This window comes from Aotus nancymaae, unplaced genomic scaffold, assembly GCF_030222135.1.
Source record: "Aotus nancymaae isolate 86718 unplaced genomic scaffold, 86718_ANA_hifiasm-v0.15.2.pri h1tg000014l, whole genome shotgun sequence".
Classification (NCBI taxonomy): domain Eukaryota; kingdom Metazoa; phylum Chordata; class Mammalia; order Primates; family Aotidae; genus Aotus; species Aotus nancymaae.
The window spans coordinates 40,845,852-40,864,499 of NW_026988425.1; the positions used below are offsets into that span (position 1 = coordinate 40,845,852).

The window sequence follows — 18,648 nt, forward strand, 5'->3', positions numbered from 1 at the left end:
GAGATGCCATCAAGAGTATCCAGGCCAGGCACAGTGGGTCACACCTCTAATCCCAGCACTTTGGAAGGCCACATCAGGGGAGGATCACTTGAGCCTGGGAGGTCGAGACCAGCCTGGAAAACATGGTTTGTCTCTACCAAGAAAAGAATAAAAAGAAGAATATAGAAAAAAATTAGTCCAGAGTGCTCCAGAAAGACCAACCTGTTTTTGTTTTTTTTTTAACCTTTAAACTTAAAGGGAAAATAAAGGAGGAGGAGCTATATAATGAAACGTAAGTTTTAAGAGTGTGTGATGTGTGGACCTTGTTGGGTCATGATTCAAACAAATCAAATGTGAAAAATTATTTTCAAAGTTAAACAGTATTTGATGATTTTAATGAATTAAAATTGCTTAGGTACAGTGTTCTGTTTCTTAAAATGTATTTTTTAGGGATAGATACTGAGATATTTACAGATGATAGGTCTGGGATTTGTTTCAAAACAATCCAGAATTGGGGGTGTAGTATTAGGTGAATATAGCAACAGAACAAGATTAACCAGGTGTTGGTAATTGAATCTTGGATATTGGGCACACGAGCGTATTATTCACTCTGCTTTTATATATGTTCAAAATTTTTCATAATAAAGCTTTTTTATTTAACATATATTTTTAATACTTCATACTTGAAGTGATTTTTTTTTTCTGGCTCTCGTTCTACTTTTTTGCCCTCAAAGTAAATCATGTCCTAGAAAGTGATGAGAAATGCCACATGGTTAATTCGTGGTTCTTGTCCAGATTGCCTCTCAGAACTGAGGCTGCAATTTTATTGGTTATTGGCACCTACCAACGGCATGCAAAATAATAATAATAATGAAGCAAACTTGTATGTTACAGAGCTTTAGTTATCAGGCTTTGTTGGATTCTGTTGACATTTAGATCTTCAGAGATTTACTTTTTGAATGTATGCATACCCAGTTATACAACAGATTAACTTGTAATATGTTCTCTGGTATACTTTCTTACAGCCCTTTTAAAGTAAGCTCAAAGTAAGTAGAATGGACATCTGTTTTGAGAATTTAAAAAATCACTAGTGGGATTTCAACACCACCACATCTGGGTTCTCCTAGCGATTTTTTTGCTGCCCTTTTATGAGATACATAGGTTAAGCAAATTTTAAATATGCTTATATTTTCGCATAGTGGGTCCAGACTTCTCATTTTGGCATAACGTTCTTTATAATTGGCCTCCTGACTGCCTCTCTGATTTTTTTTGCTGATAACGCAGGAAAATAAATGGTGAATTGGTGATTGAGGAAACAACATACACAAAACCCCACACGTAGGATGTAGTGCTGAACAGGAAGCAGGTGGTTATTAAGCCCAAGATAGTGGCAGAGAGCTGTCGAACCAGCGGAGTCGCCTAGGACCTGGCATAGTGGAAATGATCCCAGAGAGAATATCTTGAATGAAGTCAGGAAGTCAGCTGGCCGTAGGTTGTAGAGGGGCTCTGCGGTTAGCGTGGCTAAGGTTGAGGTCACGAGTTACTGAGGAAGTAATTGTTGACAGGAGCTTCGTACTCGGCTCAGAACCACACACAGCGGACTCCCCTGCTCCCGGGCCTAACCCTGCCCTGGAGGCGGACTCGCGCGGGAGGCGAGAGGCGGAACGCCAGATGGCTACGGCGGCGGGCGGCGGGCGGCGGACCCGCGCAGGAGGCGGACGCACTTGGCGTGGCTCTGCGACGCGTCACCCGTGCTGCTGGCAAGCCATGGCAGGAAGCGAGCCGCGCAGCGGAACTAGCTCCCCGCCGCCGCCCTTCAGCGACTGGGGCCGCCTGGAGGCGGCCATCCTCAGCGGCTGGAGGACCTTCTGGCAGTCAGTGAGCAAGGAGAGGGTGGCGAGGACAGCCGCGCGGGAGGAGGTGGATGAGGCGGATGAGGCGGCCAGCACCCTGACGCGGCTGCCGGTGAGCGTCGGCCGCAGGCCGCGGAGGACCGTGGGGCCTGCCCGGACTGGAGGGACCGCCGTGGGATCTTCCCTGGGTCTGGGGAACTCCTGCGCCCCGGCTTGGGTCTGGCCCGGTCCGTGCAGCCCATTCCTGGCAGTGTAGTCACTGAGAAGCTACAGTTGACCAGAAGCGTCTTGGCGTTGACCCTGGTGCTCCACAGGCGGCCCAAACATCTCAGGGAAGCACCTAAACGGGGCCCCTGGGGTGAACAGCCCGACTGCCTTCAGGATTTCCACTCCCAAAACAGGCACATGTGACCAGGACACCCTAAATGTCTGTTTACCCTAAAAGACCGTTCCCAGCTTGATGGTTAACTTGGGAAAGCATTCCAGCGTCCATGTTCCCAGCATCTTTGGTTCCGAATCATTGTATCAAAACACCTGAAGAGCCAAGGTTTTTACCCTCTCCGAGGACATTGTGCCTGTGGCTGTTACTGTATATTTCAAGAGACAAAACTGCCCCTCAGTTGAAAATAAATGACTAAGTTGCAAGTGCCTCAAGTTACCTCAAGGCCATGAGAATGATATACATAATTTATTGTTAAACTTTGGGGTAGATAGGTAAATGAAGAGAACAGAAATTATTGAAAATTATTACAATTATTTTGTCTCATTTGGACTATTGACACCTCCCTCCGACGTGTATACCAACATGAAGACTGCAGGTTTAGAATGCCTCCAAGTCTCTACTTGCAAAAGTTTTTCGTAGCATTTTAATATTCTGTAGAGGAACTAAAACTAAGATGACAAATTTACACACTTTGATTTAGTCTGATGATAAAATCAGAAAATTGTCCACTTGATAGAAGTTTTACTTTGAAGAAGAAATTATTTCCTTGACTAATTTATGTAACCAATTGGCATATCCAAATATCACTGAGGAAAAATTGAAGGAACTGGTTATTTTGCTGGAAAAATAACAAGACAGTGGTTGATTTTTCAGGAAGGTTTCAGTGTTTCAGAAATTAAATCTTTAACAAAACTACGAAAAAAATATTCAGTTATGATCCTTTGCTGATGGCAGGAAAATAATAGATTTAATTATTAATGGTAGATTTAATTATTAAAAATACTAGTCAGTTGACCTTTTGTTATTTATTTGTTGATTGTGTGATTTATCACCCAAAAACTATTTTCTTCATTTCTTTTTCTTACCCTGTGCTTTCTTCTGTTTCAGATTGATGTACAGCTATATATTTTGTCCTTTCTTTCACCTCATGATCTGTGTCAGCTGGGAAGTACAAATCATTATTGGAACGAAACTGTAAGAGATCCAATTCTGTGGAGATACTTTCTGTTGAGGGATCTTCCTTCTTGGTCTTCTGTTGACTGGAAGTCTCTTCCAGATCTAGAAATCTTAAAAAAACCTATATCTGAGGTCACTGATGGTGCATTTTTTAACTACATGGCAGTGTAAGTATCTAGTTTTATGAATTAAAAAGATATTAAATTTTACTGTATTACTAGTCAATATCCAAGTTAGTCCTGACCCTGCTACTGATTTGTTGCACAGATTTGGGGTCTAAGTGTTCTCTTGTCAAAACTGGGAGTTGAGTTAAATTACTTTCTTCATAGGACCCTTTCAGCTTTAATGTTTTATTATTTCCCTGTGGTGCCTAACCAATATTTCAATAATTATAGGTAGTATAGATAGCAAGAAGTAAAAGACTTCTTAAAATGCTCATGATCTTTAGAACAATTGTCATTTTGTTAAATAAGTAAATACTTTTCCATATCCAGAAAAAGAATGATCAGAGATCCCTGTTCTTTGGCAGGGAAGAAAACCATTCTAAAGGCTCTGAGAAATAAGATTATATTAGCACCCAAAAGCACCGACATTTTTTAATATCATGTCGGTAAGATAATTAATGTTACTGAGCAACTGCAGTGTATTGGATTCTACGCGGGATGCTTTATATATGTTTGACTCATTTAATCCTCATGCAACAAGAAGGTGTTATCTTTGTATCATGGATATGGAATTAAGGTTCATGGAGGTTATGTGATTTGCCTAAAGTCATGTAGCTTGTAAGGGACTATCCAGATTGGAACCCCATTATGCTACCTCAAAGATAAATAATGTCATTGGATCTGGATATAGACTGTTTTACCGAGAAACTCAAATTTAAGGCATTATTTTAAACATTTAAAAATATTTATTCTTTTTTTTTTTTTTTTTTTTTTTTTTTTTTTTTTTTTGAGACGGAGTTTCGCTCTCGTTACCCAGGCTGGAGTGCAATGGCGCGATCTCGGCTCACTGCAACCTCCGCCTCCTGGGTTCAGGCAATTCTCCTGCCTCAGCTTCCTGAGTAGCTGGGATTACAGGCACGCGCCACCATGCCCAGCTAATTTTTTTGTATTAGTAGAGACAGGGTTTCACAATGTTGACCAGGATGGTCTCGATCTCTTGACCTCGTGATCCACCCGCCTCGGCCTCCCAAAGTGCTGGGATTACAGGCTTGAGCCACCGCGCCCGGCTAAAAATATTTATTCTTTAAAGATTGTTCTATTGTGCTAGACTCAGTAGCAACATACAGGATTTTTTTTTTTTCGAATTTTGAGTTATTCAGAGCCTTCCCTTCTTCTAATACAGATGTCATTATGTCAAGTGTTGTGAGACTATTTGATCCAAAGGTATGTCATCTGTTATATATAATCTCAGCAAGTGCTGCTGTATCTCACTTGCTAGGCAATACCTGTACATTGCCCCATAGCTAACCATTGCATGAAGTGTATGTGAGGCTGTGGAATCAGATTTTGCCCAGGAAATAGTAGTGATAGTAACTACCATTTATGGTCATATAAATTACTTCTAATTTTTACAACCCTAAGTTATTGCTGTTGCTCAGATAATACGAAGAAACTGAAATTCAGCCTCTAAGTGGTTCTTATAACTGAAAGTGGTGGGACTTGGTCAAGTCTGTCTAGCTTCAAAGCTGTTTTTTGTTTGTTTTTTTCCCCTTCATGAGTTACAAGATTTCTAATAAAAATATTTTGTTAAGTTAGTGATTTTGTTAACAAGCTTGATTTATTTGAAGAACTTTAGGTTTTATTTTGATTGGAGTAACTTTTAATTTTTGATAAAATATGTAATTGGTACTTTAGAGATTTATAGCCACTTCAAGAAACTGAATTGTTTTACATGATTCTTAGTTTCCTAGGTTTGCTGCAAGGATCATTTGAGCCTCCCTCATTGAACTCTTATTGAGCTGTCATATTTGAGGCTGTTAGTAGGAGTACTCAAGAAATTTAAAATTTGGTTATATTGGTAGTGTTAGCAATTTTTTGGTTTGTTTGTTTGTTTTACCTCTAGGGATATTGTGCTAACTATCTGTGTGTAGCTTATTTCTAGCGCTGAGTTTCTCAATCTTGGCATTATTGACATTTTGAGCCAAATAATTCTTTGTTCTGGGGTCTGCCCTATGCATTGTAGGATTAATGTTTAGCAGCATCCTTGGCCTCTATTCTCTCCTTCTCCCCTCCCCAGTCGTGACAGTAAACATGTTGTTAAAACACTGCCAAATGTTCCAGGGGGCAGGGGTAAGCCTCCTCAAGTTGAGAACCTTTATGTAATAAATTTTCACCATTCAATCTTTCCATGAGATAATCTAAATGAAAGATTAGAAAGTAAGTAACCACTTCTTGGGGAAGATTTCCTTACCTTCTGGGCCACTCCTACTCTCATGGCACCTTGTGATTTTCCCTGTCAGAGCACTCCACGTACATGTTATAAAGGTGTCTGTCCTCCATTGTCCTCCTGGAGGATTGGAACTATATAATCACTGTATCCCTTGTGTCTAGCAAGTTCTCAATAAATTATATACTGTTGAATGAATAACTGTCTGTTTTCTGTGTTACTGTTCTAATTGTGACAATTTTATACAGCTATAAAATGTGCTGTCCATATACAAGAAAAGCTTCAAAAACCAGCCGTCCTGTGTATGGAGCTGTCACCTCATTTTTACACTCCCTGATCATTCAGAATGAACCACGATTTGCTATGTTTGGACCAGGTCTGGAAGAACTGAATACCTCTTTGGTGTTGAGCTTGATGTCTTCGGAGGAACTTTGCCCAACAGCTGGTTTGCCTCAGAGGCAAATTGATGGTAATTTTCATGTTAATCTACAGTTATTTCAAACACTTTGAGCTTGACATTCTTGTTAAAAAGAAAGAAATTCATTTTTAATTATTTGCTATAATGAAATATAGTATTTTGGTTTTTGGGACCCCCACCAGGTTCCACTGGACTGACAGAATTAATTTACCTATTATAAGAAAGCTTCTTCTTAATTCCTCAAATTTGTACAATCCAGACTTTAAAATTATGTGAAAGTAAATTATTTGTTGCCAGGATGTTGTACAGTGGGATACAATATTTATCATATTTGAAAAAAACAGAAAAAACAAAAAACATCTGTGTGCAAAGTGTTTTGATATATATTGGAATTCAAAAGAATTAAATCATCACCTTCCCCTCTTTCTACTAAAAAAAACCACCACAACACATAAGTATTTGGCAAGGCAGGATAAATAGTAAATATAAGTGATAATAAAATTTAGCCTTTGCTTTACTTATTTATTGAAAGCCAGCCCCTAATAGAGAGATAGATGATGGGGATGCAGAGATTTAGAACAATATCTGTGTCTGCCTTCAAGATACTTGGTGTAGGTGAGGACATAGACAAGTATACAGATAATTAGACTATGATATAATTAGCTCCTGGGTAGAAAGGTAATGGTCAAAGAAGGCTCCATATTGAAGATGATGTCTCATACGAGTCACTAGGGTGAGTAATTGCAGGCCATCACAAAAAGACAGTAAAGGTGTTCCAGGCAGGGAGAACTACATTTCTAAAAGCACAAAGCTCTGGATGTGGAGGACACATTTGAATTATCACTGTGTATCTAGAAAGAGTAGAGCTATGTGAAAAGACACATATGTACCATGCTTAAGCATTTGGGAGCTGTTGAAGGATTTTAAGTAGAGGATTGAAATGATCAAGATTGCATTTTAGAAAGATTACTCAGGCTCCCGAGTAAAGAACTGATTAGAAGGGGCTAAAGATATGGAGACCCATTAAGAAGCCACTGTAGGCCAAGCGTGGTGGCTCATGCCTGTAATCCCAGCACTTTGGGAGGCCAAGGCGGGCGGATCATGAGGTCAAGAGATTGAGACCATCCTGGCCAACAGGGTGAAACCCCGTCTCTACTAAAAATACAAAAATTAGCTGGGCGTGGTGGCACGCACCTGTAGTCCCAGCTACTCGGGAGGCTGAGGCAGGAGAATTGCTTGAACCTGGGAGGCAGAGGTTGCAGTGAGCTGAGATCGCACCACTGCACTCCAGCCTGGCACCTGGAAACGGAGCAAGACTCTGTCTCAAAAAAAAAAAAGCCACTGTAATATTGTGATTAAAATATGAAGAGGATCTGAACTCTAAGTCACTGTTAGTGAAGATGAGAGAAGAGAATGAATAGTAAGGATATAAAATTGACAGAATGACTGTATTAGGAGTAATAAGGATGGCTCCAGGTTTCTGACTTGAGTTTTGTGTTGGATGATAGAGGATTCACTAGGGTAAGGGAGAAGTAAGAGAAACTTGGAATGGGGCAGCTAATGGTAAGAACTGTAGAGGTAGAATGGCAGCTATTATTTGGAATTTGTTGATTTTTGATAACTCTGTGGAAGATCCAAGTAGAGATACCTACTATAAGCAAATCCACTAGAACAGAAGCTCCATGAAGGTAAGAATTTTGTCCACTTTATTTTTAGCTGTATCTGTGGTGCCAGGCACATAGCAGGCACTCTCTGTGTATTTGGTGAATGGGTGAATGACTTTATGGATTACTATATGCATCTATCTCACAAGGGCAAGATCTGGGATAGAAACTGAGATTTGGGAGTCATATGGAGTCCACATGGACTGGAAGTTTTTGAGGATGAGAGGAAGATTGGAGATGGGTGCTGAAATCTTCAGTTTATGCTTGGGGGAAGTGATTATTAAATGGAGATTCATAAATAATAACGACAAGGAAGGAAAGAGTACTACAGCTGAATGATGTGTTTCTCAAGCAGAAGGAGTTTTTTAGAAGGTCGGTGAGTAATGGTTTAAACATGGCATTGGGAGTTAAGAGAACTTCAATCCCACCTCGTTACCCCAAGTTTTGAGAAAATAAGCATCTTTCTACTTGAGAGTTCACTTCAGGAGAAGCTTCACCTAGGAGCAGGCCAGTTTCAAGTCGGGCCATTAGGTCAAAGGAACACTTCAAGAAGAGGTTGAGGAAATGGGGAAGTTTGATGGTTATAAAATGGCAATCCATTTTCCAGAAAGCAGCTGACGTGATTGTTTTAAAATGTCAATTTATACCTCACACTTAGCAAGATGAGAGAATATGGGGTTACATCATTGGCAAAGAAGGGCAGAACAGTATGGGGACTATATTGGACTGAAGTTAGATGTGTTGCAAGGATAATCTCTGCGAGTACAGCTGATGACAACAAAGATCAGAAACGTGGTAAATTTAGATTCTGTGGTCTCTGTGAAACATGTACCTGACCTGGTGGCTGGAGGACTGGGATCACATGGCCTGGGATGGTTGTAGTCCTAGCATTTAAGAGCCCTAAACATGTATTGCCTAGAATGGTGACATGAGATGCTATGGCATAGCTTATTTAAATAAATAAATTGGTTATAATGTAGGAATTCAGACTATGAAAGGCTGGAGCTGTCTCTAATGAGGTTAGTAGGGGCCAGATATTAAGGTTTTGTTTCTTCATCTGAAGAGCAATAGCTTGGTAGAGAAGACACTTAATTAGATACCATTATTAAAAAATTCTTCCAGCTGCTGTCAGAAGAAATGATAATAGGAGACTGGTTAGAAGTAATTGCAGAGGTCTGGGTGAGTGATGATGACAGTTTAAAGTGTAGCCATGGGGATGCAGAGAACTGAACAAATCTAAAATAACATTTATATAGCAGGATGAAATAGAGCCATGGAGGCCCAGAATGGTCTTTCAAGGAGGCAAAAGGAGAACCAGCCACTTAGTGTTAACACAGCCCAAGGAGGGAAGAGGTTAAGAAAGAAGAACGTATAACGGTGAACTAATGATTCAGATATAAAGCAGTAAGAAGCTAATATTTAGCACCTGTGATTTACTAGTCACCCTACTAGGAATTTTACATATGTGATCTTATTTAATCTTCCCAATAAGCCTAAGAAGAATATATTATTTCTGCTTCTTTTTGGTGTCAAACTGAGAGATACAAATACATGACTGTAAGTGAGAAATTCAGAATTATAATTCAACTCTATCGAATTCTAAATTTCAGTATCTTCAGTATTTTCTCAATTTACTAAAGTGCTTTTGGTGACTCCTCATTAATTTATTTTTTGAGACAAGGTCTCTGTTGCCCAGACTGGAGTACAGTGGCATGATCATGGCTCACTGCAGCCTTAAACTCCCTGGCTCAAGTGATCCTCCTACTTCAGCCTCCCAAATAGCTTGGAAAAAGGCATGTGACACCACACCTGGCTAATTGTTTTGTCTTTTTTTGTAGAGATGAGGTTCTCACTCATCTCTATGTTGCCTAGGTTGGTCTTGAACTCCTGGCCCCAAGTGAATCTCCTACCTGAGCATCCCAAATTGCTGAGGTTACAGGTGTGAGCCACTATGCCTGGCTCTGCATCAATTTAAAAACAGCTTTTCATAGGGGGAAAAAGACACTTAATTGAATATATACATGGATTATTAGACTAATGGAGAAACATAAAAGTGTGAAAATGAGTCTTAGTCTTGAGGATAAATAGTAATAGCTGCTATGATGCAGCTGCTACTGATAAGATGATAAAGTTGTTGATGATAGTGATGATGATATAAGAAGGATTGTTATAAGCCTAGCAGTTTTTTGTTCTTTCTCTGTATTTTTATTACCATGTGAATGAAAATTACATACAACACCTTTTTCTTCAATGTAAGAATTTCATTTTATTTCAAATCTATGTATATGTTGTTATACAATTTTTTTCTTTGCTCTTTTTGCTTTCACTGGGTAATTTTCAGTCTGATCTTTTGCTATTTTTATTAATGAATTGTTTGGATAACTGTGATTTTCTTTCTTAGGTATTGGATCAGGAGTCAATTTTCAGTTGAGCAGCCAACATAAATTCAACATTTTGATCTTATATTCAACTACCAGGTAAGGCTACCTACTTGATGGCTTAACTGAAACATCAGAACTAAAACATTTTAGGGGGTGGATCCTGTTTAGTGTCTTTTTATATTCTATCTTTACAATTTTTTTCTAGAAAGGAAAGAGATAGAGCAAGGGAAGAGCATACAAGTGCAGTTAACAAGATATTCAGTCGACAGAATGAAGGTGATGATCAACAAGGAAGCCGGTATAGTGTGATTCCACAAATTCAGAAAGTGTGTGAAGTTGTAGATGGGTTCATCTATGTTGCAAATGGTGAAGCTCATAAAAGTAAGCACTCATATATATATAAACGTATATATATATATATTTAAGCATCACTGCACTGTTCTTTTCAAAGCAAATAAAAAATACCTTTTTAGTTTTTATTGTGGTTTCTTAAGAATATGATGGCTAATTTTATCAATGTGATTTTCTGACCCTTACTATTAATAGTGGGTTCTAACACTTTGGTGTGCATTAGGATCACCTAGGGAGCTTGTTAAACATGTTAACAAGCTGATTCCTACCCTGGCGGATTTTACTCCTAGTTTTGGGTTGTGTGAATTAGATTTGGGAATCTGTTTTTTAAAAGCATCCAGGGAGTTCTAATGCATTCCAGAGTTTGGTACTACAGCTATACAATATTTTTTTGTTGTACGCTTCTGCATTTTTTTTTTTGATACTGACATTTTGTCTGCTTCTGGCTTTATTCATTTAATCTATGCAAATAACTATGAACAATTTTACCTTTGTTTTATCCAAATAGTAGAGAGATGTGATGGTGGGATGTTAAGTAGATTAGTTGAGAACACTGTCCATATAGTCTCAATAGTTGCCATTCAGAATGCTATTTGTGTGTGAAATCAAAATATCATTGGAACATGAGCCAGTATTATAATATCTTTCCCAAATCCTTTGTGAACAAGGTAGAATATAAATATATAATATATTGTATATATATTATAGTTCTTTATCTAATACACTGGTTTGAATTTCTGTTGAATTTATTTTCCCTGTGATCTGTTAGGCATGGAAGCATTACATTTTGCAATTACTTTCTGTTATTACAGGGCTGTCTATAAAATGAAAACTTAAAAGCCAAATAAAAGATATGTTCATTTAACAAGTAGTTTTTTAGTTCCTACAGGCATGTTGCAGTTACAGTTGGGAACTAAAACAGATATAGCCTCTACTTTTATCTAGTTTTCCAATCTGCTCCCTATATCATCCTATAAAACAAGCAGACAAAAAATAAATTTATAAACATTACAGGACACAAAGACACTATACCCACTTATCAGCTTTTTCCCACTGGCCTCTACTAGGTACTCATGTAAAAGGTTAGTGATAGGGCAGGAGACCTATGAGTGCCCTCCTTGGTAGTACAGGCATGCATGTGATGACCAGCTGCTACTTGGAGACAGGTATATCTTCCTGCTTTCTATATCTTTTTCTCAATGAAGCCAAAGTTGTTTTCCACAGACAAAAGTTGACTGCTGCTGTCTCAAGAGAGATAAAAACAAAAGCTGTCTTAGGGAAGGAGTGGGAATCCCACTTGTACCAAGGATCTTGCACTGATAGAAATTAAATGTTTGCTGACTCTGGAGGAGAGACAGGAAATTTACAGTGGAGACCTTTCTACCAGTACAGGGCAGAATTCAGCAGTCATGCTGGAACACTGAGAAAGCTCCCACCACTGAGACTCGGGTGCACAGGGACTACCTAAGGCCCGAGGCTGGGATAAGAAATCTCCATGTCCCTACCAATTAAGGAGCAATAGCAGACTACTGCAGGGATGGGGGAAGGGCATGGAGAGGCTCTCCCTGCCCCTCTCCCATAGCCCCCATGGCACAGTTACAAGATCTGCTGAAAGCTGAGGAACAAGTAGAAACTCTGAGAAAGAAACACTGGCACTCCAGTTCTCTTACTGAGAACAGGATAGCAGCAGCATGCTGCTGAAATAATTTAAAGTCTATGTGTTAAAGATAACTATGGCAATAAAAGCCAAATCCAGCTCAACTACAAACTAGTTTGACTCAACCTACTGAATTAATAGCCTAACTGAAGAATTATGATGCCTGTTTTTAAGAATAAATTACTTCAGTCTCTACTGCTTTTCTACATAAAACACTTAACATTAAATCTAAAAACTATAAGATACTCACACACAAAATCAAAATGAAATGACACATTGCTATGAGATGAGGCAGTCGGTTGAACTAGACCCAGAAATGGTCTGGATATTGGTATTCTCAGAAAGGGACATTAAAATAACTATGATTAAGAGATCCAGGTCAGGTGCGATGGCTCTGGGAGGCCAAGGTGGGCAGATCACTTGAGCCCAGGAGTTCAAGACCAGACTGGGCAACACGGCAAAATTCTGCCTCTACCAAAAAATACGAAAAATTAGCTAGGCATGGTGGCATGTGCCTGTAGTCCCAACTACTTGGGAGGCTGAGGCGGGAGAATGTCTTGAGCCTGGGAGGCAGAGGTCGCAGTGAGCTGAGATCATGCCACTGCATTCCAGCCTGGGTGACAGACAGAGACCCCCCACACACAAAAAAAATAGAGTGAGAGATCTAGTGGAAAAGGTGGGCAATATGTGTGAACAGATAGATTTTTCAGCAGAGAAAAGGAAGTTGCTTTGAAAAAGTAAAATGAGAATGCAAGATATGAAAATATGACAACAGATGAATGGTTCCTTCAGTGGGCTTATTAGCAAAGGAAAGAATCATTGAACATGAAGATAAGTCACTCAGAATTATCCAGATTAAAACACAAAGAGAAAAAAAAGCGAGCAAGGAACAGAGTATCTAAGAGTTGGGGGGAATCTATCCAGTGATCTAACTCAGGGTTCAGGAAACTTTCTTAAAGGGACAGACAGTAAATATTGTAGGCTTAGAAGCCATACAGTTTTTTTTTTCTTTTTTTTTTTTTTTACAATCACTTAGCTCTGCTATTACAGTACAAAAGCAGCAGAGACAATATGTAAATGAATGGACAGACTGTTTTCCAATAAAGATTTATTTAGAAAAATTGACCCACAGAATGTAGTATGCTGACCCCTGATCTAACTTATCTGTAATTGGGGGTCCCGAAACATGAAGGGAGAGAGAACAGGAGAAAAGGAATTTTTGAACAGATAATGCCCAAAATTATGGAAAGACAACAAACCACAGATTGAAGATGCTCAGAGAACTCCAAGTATAAATATAAAGAAAAATACATCAAAGCACATCATAGTCAAACTGGTAAAAATCAGTGATAAAGAGAACTTCTTTAGGGCATCAGAGAAAATGAAACCATACATATAGAAGGCCAAGACAATAATGACAGCAAATTTCCTGACAGAATTGCTATAGGATAGAAAGCAATAAAGAGAAATCTTTATAGTACTGCAAGGGGGAAAAATCCTATATCTAGTAAAAAATGTTTTTTGAAAATAAAGGCAATGTTAAGACTTTTTTAGACAAACAAAAGTTCAATGTGTTAGTTCATTTACACCACTGTAACAGAATACACCAAACCTGTATATCAACGCATTTCTGTTTTTAGATTATAGAGACATCGGAATGGAACTGTGATTTTTTTCCACTGCTGGCTTCACCTAAATTCCTGTTCGCCCAAGACTACTTAGTATAATTTTATTACAAATCAATAAATGAATTTTTAAAGAACAGAAATTTATTTCTCACAGTTCTGGACACCAGGAAGTCCAAGATTAAGGTACCAGCCTCTAGTGTCTGGTGAATGCCTTTCTTGCTGATTTCTTACACAGCAGAAGGCAGAAAGGGAAAAGGGAGACAAATGTTGCATTCTCACATGACGGAAGAGGGAGAGATAGGGCTGCATGCCTTTTTTAATGGTAATATTAATCTACTCATGACAGTAGAGCCCTTATTACCTAAACAACTCCCAAAAACACCCCTTCCCCCAACACTGTTGCATTGGGGGTTAAATGTCCAACACATGAATTTTGAGAAACACATTCGAACCACAGCACTGAGAAAATTGTCAACAGATCTTCACTATAAGAAGTCTTAAAGGAAGCTCTTCAGGTAGAATAATATGATAACAGATGGAAATCTGCATCTACTGAAAAAGATGAAGACTCCTGGGATGGTAACAATGTAGCTATATATTAAAGGGTTTTTTCTAATTTTAATTTAAAAAAACAGTATATTGCATGTAGGACATTTTAAAGAAAAATATATGATAATAGAATGTATCATGGAAGAGAGAACATTGAAGTATATTATTGTAAGTTTCTTCTATATGTGAAATGGCATAATATTTAAAGGTAGACTGTTATAAATTAAAAATGTGTGTTATAAATACTTGAAAAACTACTAAAAAATGTAGAATGAAGGTATAGCTAAATAAGCCAGTAGTGGATATAAAATGGAACCATTAAAAAACTCAGTCTAAAAGAAGGAAGGCAAAGAGAGAAGAAGGAACAAAGAACATATGGACAAGTCAAAATCTAAGACATATAGGATAGATTTAAATGCACCTTGTTGATAAGTACAGTACATGTTTATTCATTTTCAATTTCTATTAACAAATTACCTCAAATTTAATGGCTTGCAACAACATCTATTTTTTAGCTCACAGTTCTCTATGTCAGAAGTCTGAATATGGTAGTACTGAGTTTTCTGCATAGGGCCTCATGGGATAAAATTTGTGTATCATATGGTTGCATCCTTTTCTGTAGGCTCTGGGAAAGAATTTGCTTCCAAGATCATTCAAGTTATTGACTGAATTCAGTTCCTTATTGTTGTAGGACTGACCTTCCTGTTTTCTTGCTAGCTGTCAGCTGGGGGGTGCTATCAGCTTCTATAGGTCACCTACATTTCTTGCCATGTGACTCCCTCCATCTTCCAATCCAGCAATGGAGAATCTACCCTGCATTGAATCTTTCAACAAGAAGAGCTGCTTCTAAGAGCTCACCTGATTAGGCCAGGCTCAATGAGGATAACGTCTCTTAAAGTCGACTGTGTCTTAAAGCCTAATCATGGGCATGATGCCCCCTCTTATTTGTAGGTTCTTTAGACACTCAAGGGGAAAAGGATTATGCAAGGGTTTGGAATACTGAGGTTATCTTAAAATTCTGCCTACCACAAAATGCAAATAGTCTAAACACTCCAATAGAAGGCTGGGATTGTTGGTTTCCATAAAAAAGCTAAACTCAACTATATGCCTATGTTTTGAAAGTAAGCCCTTTGAATGAAAGGGTAGTGTGACATCTACAGAATTTGTGAAAGGAAATACCTGTATCAAGCATTTTTGCTTTTAGACTATGGAGACATCTGAAGAGTACTGTGATTTTTTTTTTTTTCCCCCTCAATTTATGTTTGGATCCTGGTAAATTTTTTGTTCCCTTGCTTTGTTAGTTTTTTATTATTTTCAAAACTATAAAAAGTAATGCAAATTAAGGGTTTTTGCTTACATTCCTTAGGACATAAATGGCAAGATGAATTTTCTCATATTATGGCAATGACAGATCCAGCTTTTGGGTCTTCAGGAAGACCATTGTTGGTTTTATCTTGTATTTCTCAAGGGGATGTTAAAAGAATGCCCTGTTTTTATTTGGCCCATGAGCTGCGTCTGAATCTTCTAAATCACCCGTGGATGGTAAGATCATTTATTCTCTAGTGACAGAAATTTTATTTTGCCCTCTATTTTCTATTTGATTTTTTTTTTCCATTCATCTTCTTTAAGGAAATGGCATTCTAAGTCAATTTTAATAGCTTAATCTATGGGAGCTATTTGATTGGCAATAATAAATGTTAGCTGATCAGTTGTTTCTTCTTTGCCTCTTCTCTCATAGAAAAAGTGAGATTACAATTGGGGATTTTTTTTCTTTTTGTTTTTTCTTTTTGTGTTTTTGAGACTGAGTCTCACTTTGTCGCCCAGGCTGGAGTGCAGTGGCACCATCACAGCTTGCTGCAGCCTCAACCTCTCAGGCTCAGGCAATCCCTCCACCTCAGCCTCCCAGGTACCTAGGACTACAGGTATGTGCCAGCACACCCAGATAATTTTTTGTATTTTTTGTAGAGATGGAGTTTCTCCATGTTGTGCAGGCTAATCTCCAATTCCTAGGTTCAAGCCATCTGCCTGCCTTGGTGTCCCAAAGTACTGGGATTACAGGTGTGAGCCACTGCGCCCGGCCAGGTTGTTTTTTTCAGATGCCACTATTACGTTTTTCTTCAACATCAATGTATTATGCTTTATGGACCATCAAAGGTATATGTTCCATCTCATAGTTTATTGCTTTCTAAAATTTATTTTATTTTTTTTTTTTGAGACAGGGTCTCACTCTGTCACCCAGGCTGGAGTGCAGGGCACAATTTTGGCTCACTGCAACCTCTGCCTCCTGGGTTCAAGTGATTCTCATGCCTCAGCCTCCCAAGTAGTTGGGATTACAGGCATGTGCTACCATGCCTGGCTAATTTTTGTATTTTTAGTAGAGACAGGGTTTTACCATGTTGGCCAGGCTGGTCTCAGACTCCTGGCCTCAAGTGGTCTGCCCACCTTGGCTTCCCAAAATGCTGGGATTATAGGCATGAGCCACCGTGCCCGGCCCTAAAATATATTTTAATTATGGCATCCTTTTTTCAAACGAAACCTGACATGAAAACTCCTGGTTAAAACAGATAAAGAAAAATTAAAGTTGGAAACACTTTTGTGGAAGAAGTGAGAGGATTTTCTTTGTTCCCCTTCCATCTCTTCCCCTGGAGCTCCAAAGACTCTTTGGAATGAAGTTTGAAAGCTACTAATAAAGTTTACCCTTCTGAATGGTGGGAGTTTAGCTTTACCATTAGGAGGAGTGGCAGTCTTCCAGACACATTTTTGCAATATGATGTCACACATATGACTAGCTGCGTCACTAAAAAATGTTTTAGTCTTCAAAGTAGATCCTTTGGACGATTTTTTCCCCCTAATATGTGCAAGCATGTCATAGAAATGGTAGTTCTTTCCATTTCCAAAGCTGAATTCCAAGGCAAATAAGCCTTACGTTGGTAGTAGTTACAAGAGGGATAATCTTATTTTTATCTAAGTGCTCTACAAAAGAAAACTTGAACAACTTATCCTAAGTTTATTGGAATTTTTAAGTTCTATTCTCTTTTTAGTGTCCAGAAAAATGTCCCTCTTACTCATAAGATTTTGGATTAAGTTTCTTACTAACAATATTCTATCTTATGTGTTCATAGGTCCAGGATATAGAAGCTGAAACGCTGACTGGTTTTTTGAATGGCATTGAGTGGATTCTTGAAGAAGTAGAATCTAAGCATGCAAGATGATTCTCCCTTCAGACTTTGGGAACTGAAACCATTTGAAATTTGTTACTAAGGTCATGATATGGATATTTGCTCAGTCAGCCTACCTTGTCCTGCCTTTTTGCAGATGGGCTTTAAATTGGACAGCTGTAACTGCTGTGTTTGTGATATTATTTTTACTCTTTGCCATAAATCAATTACAAGAAAAGAGTTTCAATTCTAGTATTTAGCCCCAAAATGAACCTTAAAAAAATTTTTTTTGGTAATTTTTATATTTTCTGTCTTTTAAAAAATATTAAATTCCTGAAAAAACAAGTTTGTGCCTCTCTCATTCCTTGAGTTTCTATTGTTTTGGGTACAAAGATTGCCTTAGTGAGTAATAGCAAATTTGCTAAGCTTTCCATTCAGTCTTTTCAAGGGTTCATAAGTGGTTATCGGAAAAGAAATTTTTATCTATTCTTAAAAAATACACTGCTTAAAGACTGAAAAAGGTACTGGAATTGCATTTAATATTATGGCCATGCAACCCCTGTTTTATTCTGAAACAGTAGAGAACAAGCTTATATTTAATACTGCTTTAGTGCAAAATAATTTTTCCTGATAGTTCTTATTATTTTCAAATAACTTCGAAAGCTCATAAGATACTAAAGCCAAATTATATTCCATAATCATAGAGAATACTTCCCACAGACTTGTGTGTATCATATTACTTCATTCCACAAGTGGCTTATACTTGGCAGAGGAACACCTTAATATCTCACTGGAACGCAGGAATTTTAAGATTATAGTAAAAGCCATAAATATCTACATGCACTTCATGTAAGTTGCATGTTTAAATGTATTTCTGTTTTGGACAGAAAGTTTGTAACATATACATATAATTGTGTTTAGTCTCTTTAAGGTCAATCCTATTACTATTTTGACAGTTTTGTTAAGGGGACAGAATTTTGCATCCTAACTATTGGGTTGGGAGGTCTTTGAGAAAGACCTGTGAACATATGGTTTCACATTTGTTGGAATGTTTACTGAGATATTTGTAGTTTTGCTATAGGTAGGCGTTAATATTTCTTTCTTTCTTTCTTTTTTTTTTTTGAGACAGAGTTTCGTTCTGTCACCCAGGCTGCAACCTCTGCCTTCTGGGTTCAAGGGATTCTCCTGCCTCAGCCTCCCAAGTAGCTGGGACTACAGGC

At 38.3% G+C, this 18,648-nt stretch overlaps 1 protein-coding gene across 3 annotated transcripts; it reads left to right on the forward strand.

Moving 5' to 3' along the window:
* Nucleotides 1-1,718: 1,718 nt before the first annotated feature.
* Nucleotides 1,719-17,773, forward strand: FBXO4 (F-box protein 4). Of its 3 annotated transcripts, none has more exons than XM_012435455.3 (7): nucleotides 1,719-1,944; nucleotides 3,163-3,398; nucleotides 5,871-6,091; nucleotides 10,106-10,181; nucleotides 10,291-10,466; nucleotides 15,637-15,812; nucleotides 17,393-17,773. In XM_012435455.3, the coding sequence occupies exons 1-7, from the start codon at nucleotides 1,747-1,749 to the stop codon at nucleotides 17,480-17,482; spliced, it is 1,173 nt and encodes a 390-aa protein (XP_012290878.1). In that variant the 5' UTR covers nucleotides 1,719-1,746; the 3' UTR covers nucleotides 17,483-17,773. The 3 variants fall into 3 exon arrangements, with proteins under 3 accessions (XP_012290878.1, XP_064232014.1, XP_012290879.1); XM_064375944.1 differs by lacking the exon at nucleotides 17,393-17,773 and adding an exon at nucleotides 16,095-17,386; XM_012435456.3 differs by lacking the exon at nucleotides 15,637-15,812.
* The last annotated feature ends 875 nt before the right edge of the window (nucleotides 17,774-18,648 follow it).

Coding starts and splice junctions, on each gene's coding strand:
- FBXO4 (XM_012435455.3), top strand. CDS start 1,747: ATGGCAGGAAGCGAGCCGCGCAGCGGAACTAGCTCCCCGCCGCCGCCC. Junction 3,399..5,870: donor TTTTTTAACTACATGGCAGT/GTAAGTATCTAG, acceptor AATTTTATACAG/CTATAAAATGTGCTGTCCAT. Junction 15,813..17,392: donor TTCTAAATCACCCGTGGATG/GTAAGATCATTT, acceptor ATGTGTTCATAG/GTCCAGGATATAGAAGCTGA.